This window comes from Crinia signifera, chromosome 6 (assembly GCF_055691185.1).
Source record: "Crinia signifera chromosome 6, ASM5569118v1, whole genome shotgun sequence".
Classification (NCBI taxonomy): Eukaryota; Metazoa; Chordata; class Amphibia; order Anura; family Myobatrachidae; genus Crinia; species Crinia signifera.
This window is the reverse complement of record NC_139222.1, coordinates 88,275,199-88,290,565: the sequence shown is the minus strand read 5'-3', so window position 1 is coordinate 88,290,565 and position 15,367 is coordinate 88,275,199. Positions and strand designations below refer to the sequence as shown.

Genomic DNA, 15,367 nt, shown 5'->3' with positions numbered 1-15,367 from the left:
CTATGAGCATGTAACTTTTTTAAGAGGGGGAGCACTTTCTAATTACACCACTGATTTATGCACTTAATTTAAAAAGCTATTTTTAGTTCAGTCTGCAATGCCACAGGTGATGTGTTCGAATACCAGGTATGTCATCACTTTGAAAGGTAATAAAGAACAGTGTGAATGAATAACAAAGAGCTCTCAATTTAAGTTCATGAATTGTATAGATCTTACTGACGGAAGGGGTAGGGGTAGGAGACAGGGGTCGGGCCTTAAAGAGGAGGGAAACTGCAAGTGAAAGTAATTAAAACTCATAACTGACAAGTGCCTCCAACATCGCACCCTACACTGCAGAAATTGCATGGAATTGGATATGGGAACATACTTGCCTAATTTTGAAAAGTAGTTTCAGGGAGATTATACCTGTAGATTGCACTGTGCGGAGCGCTGCATGCGCAGTGCATATTGAAAGAGGGGCAGATTTGGGGAATCCGGGATCTGCGATTCAATTTGCAGCACAGTGGGGGACTCAGGCTAAAAGCAGGGGCCTCCTGCACAATGCGGGAAGGAAGGCAAGTCAGCCTCCTATAATACACAGCACATTGTGCACATTATACACATGCCCCCATATTACACACAGTACACAGACAACACCATAGTACAGTATAGTACTATCACCTTCTCAGCATGGGGTCGCGACTCCATGTTGCTGACCATCAGGCTGATGACTTTTCTAATCTCAGTCAGTGATTCAAGGAGTCTAAAAAAATGTTTAATTGTTACTTTAGACTCCTCCCATCATGTTGTGCCTCTACAATGTCATGCATGTGCTGTCTGCTGACTGCACATGTGACCTGTCCTGTCATTATTTTTATTGTCTGATGGGGTCCTAGAGCAAAAAAGTTGTAGGACCCCTGCTATAGAGTTACACAGAGAGGCAATTATGGAAGTATAGTTTGGATCCAGCCTTGCGAGTCCACCAGACGCCGCCAGCAGTGCCGGACACCCCCCGCCCCCCCCCCCCTCGCACGCCGTTGTTCCCTGCACAGCTGTGAATGGATGATTTGCATATTCATCCATTTGCAGCCGGGGAGAAATCATTTGATGGTCGGCAACCATCGATGATTTCTCCAGTGCTCACGGATCAGAGACACCTCAATCTTCAAGCGCCCTGTGCGGGAATCTAATGATGTTAGCTGCCCGCCCCCCGCACCCGCGTCATTGGGCGATTTAACATGGGAACGCCCATGAAACGCTGGGTGTTCCCATGGGCTATGACCCCCACCGCCACCCCATGCCCCCTGGCCACACTACTAGTTTGCCGTGCCTGCTCACACCCTGTGTCTGCACATGCACAGAAATGTGATGCAAAACATCGGTCCAAGCCAATCAGAATAATCCCCTATGTGTATAGTATACTTGTCCCTTCATATGTTGTGCACTTACATTTAGCTTTCATCGCACTGAGTATATAATAGTTATAAAAGGGAGCAGGTCAGCTACTGATACATAGTTGATACCTCTATGATATATTGTGACTATTATCCACTGGTAATCTGATAGCGATGGCAGTGATATTTAGTACAATAAATAGAGGTGGTGTGTCTGCTGTATTGTAAACCTGCTGATGTGTTGCAGGAAATGTTATTGAGAAGTAGCTAATTTCACAACTAGTCAATAGTATTAACACATCCGCCAGGTACACTGTAGCTTGGTTGAATGTTCTGTGGCTTTCTGCAATGGTTCCTTTAATATATTTATATCCTGTTTATGCAGGAAGGTGTCTGTGGCTTTCTGAGGGTTTATTCTACAGTGTTGTTCATTATTTGCAGTTTTTAACCTCCTGTATCCCTTTGTATTACAACTGCTATGCAAGAGACTATTGTGCTAGAACCCAATCAGTCAATGAATAAATGAATAGGTCATCTTGACCTGAGGTTCAGGGCCAGATTTATTAAGCTCGGTGAAGTGATAATGTGTCTGGTTTTTATCACCGGCCAATCAGCTCCTAACTGTGAAGTTACAGGCTTGCTTTGAAAAATGACAGGTAGGAGCTGATTGGCCGGAGATAAAAACCAGACACTTTATCACTTCACCGAGCTTAATAAATCTACCCCTCAGTCTTTAGGTATTGTATTTTAAAAACTCAACACAAGGAAGTTCCTAGCAGATGGAATGCTTGTTGTTATTAGTAATTATTATTATTATTATTATGATTATCATTATAAGTAGTTTCTCAACAACAATTAAGTGACACTATAGCAGTGGTTACCAAACTTTTTGGAATCATGGCACCCTAGAGTATCAGAATTTTCTTCATGACACCCCTAAGCCAAAAGTTTCTTATTGAGAAATTTAGAAAAAAAAATATTAAGTAAATTGTGTTTATATGTCATTCTTAGGCCAGTTATGTGGTGAGGGAAAGATTCAGTTTGTCCAAAAATGTTTGATTAGATGCCACAAGCACTGGTTTTGTCTATCACATTGACTATAAATAGTTTGAATTGGTCCCGGACAACCAACCCTAGGCAACCCTGCAAGTATCCAAAGGCACCCCGCGGTGCTAACGCACACAGGTTGGGAATCATCGCACTATAGTAAAACTGTGGAGAATACGGTAACTGTGGTTAATGGAGATCATACAGAGCCAACAGCACCCCCTTCTGGAGGCCATGAACAGACCTCAGCCACTTAGGATGTAAGAAGCTAAAGATCTACCAACTGCCTCCATGTATTCATATTTTTTGTTGTTGTTCTCCTACTTATGTACAGTATGTACTGGCTTCATTATAAAAATACTAATGGTGTACTATATATGTGTGTGTAGTACATGGCACCCTTCTACCGCTCATCTTTCCTAAACATTTCTCTGCTTTGAAATGAAATGAGCAGTTCCTCTGTCCGGTATGTTTCTAATTTTAATCTCACTGCACTAATAGTGTAAATGATGCAGACCTAAGTCACTAAGCCTGGGGAAGTGATAAAGTGGATGATGATATCGCACCAGCCAAACAGCTCCTAACTGACCTTTTCAAACCCGGACTGTAACTTGACATTTAGGAGCTGATTGGATGGTGTGTTATCACAGGTGACTTGTTTTTTCTTTCATTCCTGCTTATGTTACATAAGACAGCACATACATGGCAGCATTGTGGAGGCACTAAATGATGGGAGGAGTCTAAAATAACAGACAGTTCAACAGATTTTTCAGACTCCTTGAATCACTGATTGAGACTAGAAAAGTCATCAGCCTGATGGTCAGCAACATGGAGTCGAGACCCCATGCTGAGAAGGTCGGGACCACTTTGGTGTCAGGACCCACCGTTTGAGAACCGCTGCTCTAGTCTGTGTGAAACACGTTTTTTAAACATTACAGTTCATATAATAGATAGTAATAATAATGGTGTTGAAGCTCAGTAATTCCCTATACTATTCAGTCACTGTCCCTCTTTATCTTGTAGGCTGTGAAGGAGGAGGAGGAGGATCAGGCGCATGTTTACGTTAACTTGGAAGACTTTCGGAAAGAAAGTTCAAGACAGAGGTCATATTCGCAGCGACACAGTTCCACTGGCACCATAGAAGATTGGGAAACGCACATAGACAAAGAGAGTGGACAACTGTTCTACTACAACTGCATCAGCAGGGAGACCACCTGGGATTGTCCTTTTGATCAAGCAGAGGAACAGCTTCACTCACCCTATTCTCTGACCTCCTTGAGCCCAGTGCCAGGAGAAGCTGAGTGGGAGAAACATCTTGATGAAGTCAGTGGACAATTTTACTTCTATAATTTAGTGACAGGAGAGACATCCTGGGATCCCCCACAGGAGAACGAGTTGCATCTACAAGGGGTAAAACCAATGTTTTCCCCAAATGGATCAGTGAATAGGAGGGTACGTTACTCAACCTTTAACATTACTTACAGCACCACTGCCATCATAAAATATGGAGTTACCCAAACAGTCATTGAGGAAGTAGTCAAACTTCATACAGCAACTGTTTGGTGAGATTTTAAAAGGCTATCACTGGTTTAAAAAGAGACTCCCAAATCATCACGAGCAGTTCCGGGCCAACTAGGAACTCTGGTCTGTTAATGGCAGTCATATAGTAGCAAAACACGTGTGGGAAGTGTGTTCACTCTACTTACAGCTTTTTCACATCAATGCTACATCTGAACTTGGGGAGGCACTGCTGTGTGCCTCAGCTTCACTTGTAGCTATAGCAATATATTGTAATTGTAAAGCGCAACGGAATATGCTGCGCTATATAAGAAACTATAAATAAATATATCCCATCCATATAACAATCAAAACAGCCCTTCATCCAAATTTGTAGCTGCACTTTAAAATTAGGAATTAAAAGAAAATGTTCTAACAGGACCATCAAAGAAATAGACTGAGCAAATTTATAGATACAGTAAGCAAAAGTTTTATCCTCCTATGAAAACACTGAGAACCCCGAAAAAGGACTTACTGTAACTAAACCTCCATTTTATGAAACAAGTTGTGTTTGCAGACAGGTAAAATATTATTATTGTACTCTCTGCACGTGTTACATCTGACACACCTGAAGTGCACATGGTTTTGTCCTTTGGAGAAGAAATTTGCCTTTGTGAGTGAACCAGAATAAGGGCCCAAATACCTAAAAATGAGTTTGCATCCGACTACCCTATACTGCACATAACCTTCCACGTAACAAAGAAGCCTCCCAAAAGCAACAAATAGTGATCCAGTCCGCCCCTGGTTTCTGCTACAGCAGGGGTGGCCAAACCGGTCCTCAAGATCTACCAACGGACCATGTTTTCCAGATCACCTAGCTGTTGCACAGCTGTAGTCAATACTAACGGTCACATTTTCAAACCTGCTGCATTCATTCCTACTATAGATCCACAGGTTGCCTGGATAACATGCACCGTTGGTAGATCTTGAGGACAGGTTTGGCCACCCCTGATCTACAGTGTAGCTACCAGACCTTTATTATTCTTCACGAGTTCCTAGGTCAAGGAGTGAAATGAAACAGTCATAGCAAACCTGACCAGAATCATTTTAAATGCTGAATGAAGCCGGCACCATTGTACAGAATGGTATTGCTTCTTTTGCACATATGTGAGCGTACCCTATGCAAACAGATAATGAAGGAATGTGCAGAGTCGTAACTGGCTCCACAGGTTCATTCATGGAAACTACAGCAGCAATGTTAATAGCGGTAGAGGCCTGAAGGTAATCCATAGGGGTAGTAGGTTTTGAACAAGCTAGGTCATTTGGTCTTGCTAGCCTATTACTTAAGTACAGATAACATTTACAGTAGTCACCCCTATAGAAGATATATAGAATATTCTCTAATCACCTCTCTACCATACCTACTTCCATAAAAGGTATTCTAGTCTCCTCCATGCTATGCTGGAAGCATTGAAATGGCTAATATTCCATATATCTTTATGTCCTTTAAAACGATATCAGTGTGTAACGTTTGTATTATCTATAATACTAACAGGACCTGCATCTCATGGTTACAAGATGCAGACCAATGTGACTAACGTCACTTCTCTTTTTTAGAGGAACATTAATTAAAAGTTATGTTTTAACTAAATTAATATAACAAACATCAAACAAGCGTGCCCCAGGTAAGACTAATTCAGTCTTTCTCTTGTACCCTACTGCAAGACCCCGCTTTTCTAGTCCTTTAAAACAAGTAAGACCACAAAAATATGCTGGCTATGCAGAATTCACTTTACTTTAGCCTTTAGAATATAGACGTCAAACTAAGCCACACTCATATCGGTTATTTTCCCTATGGAAGTGTCCGATGCTTTAACCACTATACTGGTCTTGTACTTGCCATTTAATTCTTTATCCACAAGTGCTCACCAGTGTTGGAGTTCTCTGCTAGGCCAGCACTGCAGAGACATCATGGAAATAGTGAAACTGTCCTTTTTTTTTTTCTCTCTAGCCACCAACTCCAGAGGCTGATTACCCAGATTATGGCCCAGAGGAAATAGAAAATTACCCACAAACAGACTATGATGGCCTATATGTCCCCCCTCCGCCTTACAAAGCCCCTTCTGATGACCACTTCTCAGGCTGGTCCTGGCAGATGAAAGATGGGCAGAAACTCTACACCAACAGTTATAATGGTGACATGGTGAGTATCCGATGTGTCACTGATGGTCTGATTCAGCAGATCTGCAGGTTCCCTCAAGCCAACAATTTAGAATGTTTTTAGCAGAAATACATTGGTGGGATGATCATCTGTCAGCCCTCGAATTACAAATATTTCTCTTTCTTATTTCCCGATCTGATCCTTCATGTAAAACTGACAAATGGTGGCCATCGATGATCAACCATCCAGGGAATTGGGGAAAATCTTTGTGTTTAAAATGACCTGTTTGCCGGTCTCCATGATTGTTTGGTTGTATTGGCAAATTGTGGAAAATATCATATAGGATATACATTTTTACAAGAAAAAGTAAGTATATTGTAAGTGCACTAACAATCACAATGTTTATTTTTAAGATTTAACTTTTATTTTGTTCATTAAAAGGTGAAATATTTAAAATACAGAAAGATTAAGAAAGAAATAAAGTTTAAAAAATCAATGACCCCTGCTCCCAAGCAAAATTATTTTATTATTAAAGGGTTCTTTTGTCCCTGTATGCCTCTAATATGCTTTATATTAGCACTTTTCTCCCTGTTCAACTTCAGGAAGAGATATTATGTGCTTAAATGTTGCGAATGTTAGTTATGTAATAGATCTTTATGTATCAGATCTTGTTTTCTCTGAGTCTCTCAGACTGATGTGTATGTTTAGAGTTATATTTTGTTACATTCAATTAATATAATTAAACTGACATCTTATATTTTCTGCAGACAGATTCTGTCAAATATTTTTTGCAGAAAGAGGTACAGTTTATTTATTTTCCGTTGTTAAATATATATATATATCTCTCTTAAATGCAGCTGTACTCTAGTTTATTGATCATGACGGATTATATTGTGTGGGCTGACAGAAGCTGCGTGTCAACTTCAGAGATTATATTGATGTTATTTGTAGTTTTATTTCTATTAGCAGTATTTCACATAACCGCAAATTATACCCAGTAGTTGTATATTACAATGCTTGGGATTTAATTTTTATCAACTGCACAGAGGTAGATAACTAATTAATAGCCTCTTTATTCCGTGCTCCTGTATTGAATAGGCATTTATTGGTATTATAGTTCTCTGTCTTTGTATTTATCTCCAAGGCCATATATTTGTCTATTTGTTACACAAATTGTGGTTTTTTAATACTGTACAGACAGTTGAGCTATATCTGGTATTAAATGCTATTCAGTAAGCAATTATATTACCCAGCTCATAAATCAAAAGAGGTGTCTGGCAACCTTTCTGCCTTGTACAGAATGATTCCCTGGAGTATTTTTTGCTGACAGCTATTTTAATACACAATATTTATGCCTGCTGCACTAAGTGTACTAAGATTTTATGACACTTAATGCTTAGGTTTTCTTCTCACGGATAGTGCAATTATAGCGTATATAGATAACCATTCTGCACTTAATTGTTAGCGTGCAGATATTGCTTTTCAAGCATACGTATGTTGAGCTATATCTGGTATATATGTTCTATCAATGGTAGTCATATAACCCAGCTCATAAAGTAAGGATGGATGGTTATTATTATGTTCGGTATGCTGCGGTGATTGTGAAAATGCTGCTACTGGCAGTTATTTCACACTTATGATTACTCCACACAGCGTATATTGTTGCTGTATTGTGAGTTTATAAGACAGTTCCCTGGCGATTATGAGTCGGCTATGATAAGCCAAAGGATATACTTATATCGCCGCTGTCTGTGTGAAAGAGCTGCAACTGACAGTTATTTTGCAGATGTTATTATTGCCCTCAGCTTTATGTTATTGCTGTATTATGGGCTTATAAGGCAGTTCTCTGGTGGCTTATGAGTTGGCTATCAGAAGCCAGAGAATACATTCATACCGCCGCTGCCTATATAGAAGTACTGCCGCTGACAGTTAATTGATAAATAATATTTGTTGCTCACAGCATGATATTTACTGCCGTGTTCTGAGTTTATTAAACAGATCTCCAATGGCGCCACTGTCTATTATAAACATCAGGGCAGTTATCGCTTATAGTTATGTCACAGTGTATTATTGCCGTGTTGCAGGCTTATTGAGCAATATCCCCGCGGTTATGAGTCGGCTATATGCTGCCACAGAATGTACTCATACCGCTGCTGTTTCTTACGTACATCAAGGCAGCTCCGTTTATCACGGACTATACGGAGGCTGTTATTGCTCACAGCGTTTATAGCTGCCGTGTTATAACTTTTATTGGACAGTATCCCCGCGGTATGAGTTGGCTATAGAAAGCCAGAGGATATACTCGTGCTGCTACTGTATATTTGTATCTCAGAGCAGCTCCGTTTCTCACGGACTGCACGGAGGCTGCACGTGAGAAACGGAGCTGCTCTGAGATACAAATATACAGTAGCAGCACGAGTATATCCTCTGGCTTTCTATAGCCAACTCATACCGCGGGGATACTGTCCAATAAAAGTTATAACACGGCAGCTATAAACGCTGTGAGCAATAACAGCCTCCGTATAGTCCGTGATAAACGGAGCTGCCTTGATGTACGTAAGAAACAGCAGTGGTATGAGTACATTCTGTGGCAGCATATAGCCGACTCATAACCGCGGGGATATTGCTCAATAAGCCTGCAACACGGCAATAATACACTGTGACATAACTATAAGCGATAACTGCCCTGATGTTTATAATAGACAGTGGCGCCATTGGAGATCTGTTTAATAAACTCAGAACACGGCAGTAAATATCATGCTGTGAGCAACAAATATTATTTATCAATTAACTGTCAGCGGCAGTACTTCTATATAGGCAGCGGCGGTATGAGTGTATTCTCTGGCTTCTGATAGCCAACTCATAAGCCACCAGAGAACTGCCTTATAAGCCCATAATACAGCAATAACATAAAGCTGAGGGCAATAATAACATCTGCAAAATAACTGTCAGTTGCAGCTCTTTCACACAGACAGCGGCGATATAAGTATATCCTTTGGCTTATCATAGCCGACTCATAATCGCCAGGGAACTGTCTTATAAACTCACAATACAGCAACAATATACGCTGTGTGGAGTAATCATAAGTGTGAAATAACTGCCAGTAGCAGCATTTTCACAATCACCGCAGCATACCGAACATAATAATAACCATCCATCCTTACTTTATGAGCTGGGTTATATGACTACCATTGATAGAACATATATACCAGATATAGCTCAACATACGTATGCTTGAAAAGCAATATCTGCACGCTAACAATTAAGTGCAGAATGGTTATCTATATACGCTATAATTGCACTATCCGTGAGAAGAAAACCTAAGCATTAAGTGTCATAAAATCTTAGTACACTTAGTGCAGCAGGCATAAATATTGTGTATTAAAATAGCTGTCAGCAAAAAATACTCCAGGGAATCATTCTGTACAAGGCAGAAAGGTTGCCAGACACCTCTTTTGATTTATGAGCTGGGTAATATAATTGCTTACTGAATAGCATTTAATACCAGATATAGCTCAACTGTCTGTACAGTATTAAAAAAACCACAATTTGTGTAACAAATAGACAAATATATGGCCTTGGAGATAAATACAAAGACAGAGAACTATAATACCAATAAATGCCTATTCAATACAGGAGCACGGAATAAAGAGGCTATTAATTAGTTATCTACCTCTGTGCAGTTGATAAAAATTAAATCCCAAGCATTGTAATATACAACTACTGGGTATAATTTGCGGTTATGTGAAATACTGCTAATAGAAATAAAACTACAAATAACATCAATATAATCTCTGACAGTTGACACGCAGCTTCTGTCAGCCCACACAATATAATCCGTCATGATCAATAAACTAGAGTACAGCTGCATTTAAGAGAGATATATATATTTAACAACGGAAAATAAATAAACTGTACCTCTTTCTGCAAAAAATATTTGACAGAATCTGTCTGCAGAAAATATAAGATGTCAGTTTAATTATATTAATTGAATGTAACAAAATATAACTCTAAACATACACATCAGTCTGAGAGACTCAGAGAAAACAAGATCTGATACATAAAGATCTATTACATAACTAACATTCGCAACATTTAAGCACATAATATCTCTTCCTGAAGTTGAACAGGGAGAAAAGTGCTAATATAAAGCATATTAGAGGCATACAGGGACAAAAGAACCCTTTAATAATAAAATAATTTTGCTTGGGAGCAGGGGTCATTGATTTTTTAAACTTTATTTCTTTCTTTATCTTTCTATATTTTAAATATTTCACCTTTTAATGAACAAAATAAAAGTTAAATCTTAAAAATAAACATTGTGATTGTTAGTGCACTTACAATATACTTACTTTTTCTTGTAAAAATGTGTGTCTTGTTCTAAGTAGTAGGTGGCACCTCCTTTTTGAAATAAAATATACAGGGGAACTTCCCCAAGGATTTCTTATATTAGAGGAGATAGGACAATCTCATAAATATAAAAGACTGGTGCGGGAATCATCCTTTGTGTTTGTATCATATAGGATATGACTGATTTCCCAGGTTCATGAGATTGGTAAATTGCCCCAATACATCGTTGATGAGGTCTATTACGACAACTCTGTCTAACTCCATTACAGTATATTCCCTACATAAACATATTGAATATGAATAAACTTAATATAAGTCCTATTTGTAAAAGTCTCATAAGGTGCCCATACACGGTGCATGCGTTTTGGTCTAGATCGCATCGCACGCAAATCACATGCAATTTGTGTGCGATGTGATGCGATTGGGACTTAGTTCAAAAAGTATGTGCAGCACATACTTTTTGAACTGTTCGATGGGATGTGCGCGGGAGCGCGCATCGCACCGCACCCGCAAATCGCACCTTGTATGGGCACCTTTACAAAACCAACTGGTATATTCTCTCTAGCAAATTCATATTATAATATAACAATTGTATCCTTGTTTGTCACACACGTTATAATTATAAATCCCCCTCCCACAAGCCCAATTGTGTTCTCTGCCGAAATATGCTGCTTGTCTGGTTAAAAGGTCCTTTGGCATATTCCTTTTGCTTGAAAAACAACATGATTTTGGTCTGTTGTATTAATAATACAAGTAAGATAAAACCGTTACATATATTACACTTTGAGTGCAAAATATCTGCTAAAAATGCTAGAATTGCTCCCATTTGTTATATAAATTCATATCAAATATATTTGCTTGGAAATTTTCATACCTATTTTAACAAATTTACTTGGCACTTAAAGTTTCTCTTAAGGTCCATACACACTGGGCGACTATGCCCAGGGTGTATGGACAGTGATGATCGCGTTCATCGCTTGCGGGGAAATTGCTCAGTGCATACACACTGAGCGGCTTTCCCCCTGCCCGGCGCCGATGGAGGGGTGGGGAGGACGGCTCTGCATAGCGCAGCGCTATGCAATGCCATCCTCAAAGCCGCTCATCTGCTGGTATAACCACCAGATGAATGGCTTTCCCGGCGGTTTATGGGAGGGTGTATGACATCAGCTCTAGGACGGATATGCCTGTATTCATCGCAGCCTTGGAGTACGTCTTTGGTTATTCCTGGCTTGAGATGACTTGTGCTCATTGGTAAAAATCATTAGATGGTGCTGTAGATGTTTAGATTTGATTTTGATGGCAGATCAGAACCATCAGGCCCTTAAAGTGTGCCTTAAACACCTGTACTGCACATGCAAACACACACACTTTCACTGGGAGCCAATTATCCTTCCAGTCAGGGGCGTAACTAGATATCAGTAGGCCCCATAGCAAAAGTTTGTAAGGGCCCCCATTTACCAACTGATGGTGATAAATGTATGTAAAACATATTACTTAGACAGTAAAGATGCCCCCCCCCCTCAGCTCTGGGCCCCATAGCAGCTGCACCCCTTGCACCTATGGTAGTTACGCCCTTGCTTCCAGTATATTTTTGTCTGGTGAGAGGAAACCTATGCAAGTATAGGGAGAATATACAAACTCCACACAGTTAGGGCCATGGCCTCTGTGCTGTGACGCTGTGTAATGCTGGCTATTACGCCTTACATACTGCCTTACAGACAATGACAAGTGGCATAGGAAATTGCTTCCCAATGCTGTCACTTATATATTTAATAATTGCGTTATAGCCTCGTGTTGTGGCTCAGGGCGGGATGTATTAATATACATCGCTGCCCTTCGCCTGCCAGCCGCCGCGACGCTGCCGCATATGTACTAACATACGGCTAGCATCGGGTTGCGGTGACGGAGACCACTGCAATACCTGTAATGTGGTGTGGGGGGTCTCCGTCACATCCCGGTGGCTGTCAGTATCCCCCTGCGTCTCCCCCCCCCCCCCCCCCCGCAGCCGGATGTCCTCCCGGCTGTGACACCTGCTGGGGGAGTAGGAGATCAATGGAGGACGGGAGGGGGGGTCGCGCGGGTGGCGGGCAGCGAGAGAAGAGCAAAGGCTTCTATAGGGTATCGCCACCCAGAGGGTGGCGATACCCTGCCAGGTGGACGGCTAATGGTACATAGGAAAATGCGGTAAAACCCCAGTTTTACCGCATTTTCCCTTTAGTACATCCCGCCCTATGTGTGATAAGAGAACATGTTCACAAATGTGTGATCTGTAATAGTTGGGATTTGGAGGTTTTGCTAATCTATTACTGTAGAGAGACTTGTGAGAGCTGTGATTGTCATTGCAGTGGCTTCAGTCACAGGACAAGTATGGGAAAACCTACTTTCATACTCCAGATGGGTCCAACTCAATGTGGGACTTACCACAGGTCTGTGACAGCCAAACATGTTCTAGTGATAATATAATTGTACACACTTAGGGGCCCATTTATCATTTGTGACCCAAACCCCCAAAACACCATTCTTGGGGGGTTAGCTGCAAAGGTATACGGATTGATCATAGACTGACTCATGATAGACAGTCATATGGTCGACAGGGTCTAAAGGTCAACATGGAAAAGGTTGACATGAAAAAGGTCAACCACTTAGGGTGGTATTCAATGGTTATTTTGCGACCGATTTCCCATCTAAAATGACAGGAGATCATAGGGTGATATTCACCTGATCTATTTTTGGCACATGTCCTGCTCATTATGGTCAGGATTAGCTACGCATGTGCACATTTCAGCCTACCACCCCCAGGGATAGTGAGCCAAAATGCTGGTGAAAAACAATTGAATACCGCCCTTAGTGTCCATGTCGACCTATGTCGACATAGACACCCTAAAAACACCTTTTGACCCCGTCGACCTTGTGACTGTTGACCATTAGTGGTCGACCATATGACTGTCTATGATGAGACAGTCTATGATGCCTACCATAACCAGAAGCAAATATTAAGTATCACCTGAATGTATGTAAGAGGTACAACAACAGGAATATCGGATCCCTGCTGCAATCCCTCCTGCCCGCCGCATCCATCATAGGTGCGAAGCTGGCTGATGTTGCTACATCGGGCAGCATTGCTTCGGGTCCCTGGGCTACTGCCATTCCGAGATGGCGATTGCCCAATGTGTACTATGGGCTACAGACTGTACTGTACTGTAGTGCAGTCAGCAGAGTGTCGGCGCTAACCGCGCATGCGCAGACCTCCCAGCACCCAGCTGAGCACAGCGCAGGGACGGGCTACTTTCGGAGCCATGTTCCTGCGTGTGCAGGATGATACATCCCTGCGATAGGATCGCATATTACAATGTGCTCTTGGGTGGCAATATTCCAAACAGATGGCATTGTATATGCGATCCTTAATAAATGGGCCCCTTATTGTCCGCTTGTTTCTGTACAGCTTACTAACGCTAGGTAACACAGTACTGCAGACTAGACGTCTTTTTGTTACGAACCTTTATTTATATCATGGCACCATGAAGTTTCCATAATGCCATACAGAGAAACCCTTCCTATGAAAACACAAGCTCTATGGTTTAAATGATTAATGATTATTATATTTTCATAGTTATTTGAGTTGCATTAATGCTGTGTTTTACTAAACTGTATTTATTTTAGAGATTTTTTATATTACTAACCTCTGCATTACTAACCAGGCTTGTCATACGCTTTTTCGGTAAGAATTGCTGTTTGTGGACACTGGGGCTTATTCAGCATCCATTGCAGTTTTGCTAAAATAGCATCAGATCAGGACCTTTTCATATAATTGTCTCCTTTTATCCAAAGCTTGGCTCACCTGAATTTCAGAAGGAGAGCACTGACGCGGATCAGAACAGCAATACCCTTACCAGCTGGCAACACAACTATACAGGATACCCTATACAGAAAGAGACAGAGGTACCCTCAAATAACTTTCAATTCCAACGGTTCATATTTGCTCAATATAAAATAAAAACTTAGGTGATTTTTATTTGACTTTTCCCATGCTGCACTGCAAAATGTTCAAGATCTTTCAGTAAAGACATATAGAATTAGTAAGGGCACTGCTCAGCTCTGGCAGAAATGACTGGAGTTTTCTTATGATCATATTAAAAAGCCTTCCCTGTTTACCATACCTCCCAACATGACCCTTTCCAGGAGGGACACTCTGCTCTGCTCCTGGACTTTCTTCTTAATGTTACACCCCTTTCACACCAGCCTGAATTCCCACGACTAGCATTGGTGTGCAAGGTTCCCAGGCCAAATTCCGGGGAAAATTTCCTGGGAATTCAACCCTTTTAGATAGCAGGGTTGCTCCCGGGACCAGCCCGGGAAACAGGCCGGTGTGAAAGGTACTTACTCGGCATCCCGACTTGCTTCCATCTGGGCAGCGGGGTCGGGCATCAGGGTCCAGGGGTCCAGACTGCGGGGATCCGGCAGAGGTGGCTGGGCACTTGTATCGCTATTTGTCAGGCATCAGGACGGGAAGAGCTGCTCGATTTGAAAAGACTGGCAGGACGCTCTCAGCCAATCAGCGTCCGGCCAGTCTTTAAAAATGCTTTAGGATTCTCCCACCCCACTGCCCGGCAAATAGCTCTACAAGCGCTCCGCTGCCAGATCCCCGCAGTCTGGACCCCAGACCCCACCACCCACTGCCCGGACCCCACCACCCGCTGCCTCCTCACACCAGAAAATGCAGGGACTAGGTCGGTGTGAAAGGGGCCAACCCGGGAATGTCCCTGCATGATCCAGGGACCATATTCCCGGGTAAGTCCCTGCATTTTCTTGTGTGAAAGGAGTATACAATTGCCATCATCTGTGGTGAAACACCTTTCTTATTAGTAAACCTGTTCAACACAGGTGAAGGCAATCATAAAGTACTGTAAGAGGAAAGTCCATGTTGGGAGGTATGTCTTTA

General features: G+C 41.5%; 1 protein-coding gene across 2 annotated transcripts in view; it reads left to right on the top strand.

Annotated features, from left to right (window-relative positions):
* The window catches only part of LOC146007785 (rho GTPase-activating protein 27-like), a 90,352-nt gene that overhangs the window by 47,015 nt on the left and 27,970 nt on the right, over positions 1-15,367 (top strand). The window contains exons 3-6 of one of the 2 annotated variants that reach the window (XM_083146396.1): positions 3,444-3,872; positions 5,929-6,120; positions 12,774-12,854; positions 14,257-14,367. In XM_083146396.1, the coding sequence (XP_083002522.1) occupies positions 3,444-3,872; positions 5,929-6,120; positions 12,774-12,854; positions 14,257-14,367 (813 nt within the window). The remainder of the gene's footprint in view (positions 1-3,443; positions 3,873-5,928; positions 6,121-12,773; positions 12,855-14,256; positions 14,368-15,367) is intronic. The other variant, XM_083146397.1, reaches the window with a different exon arrangement.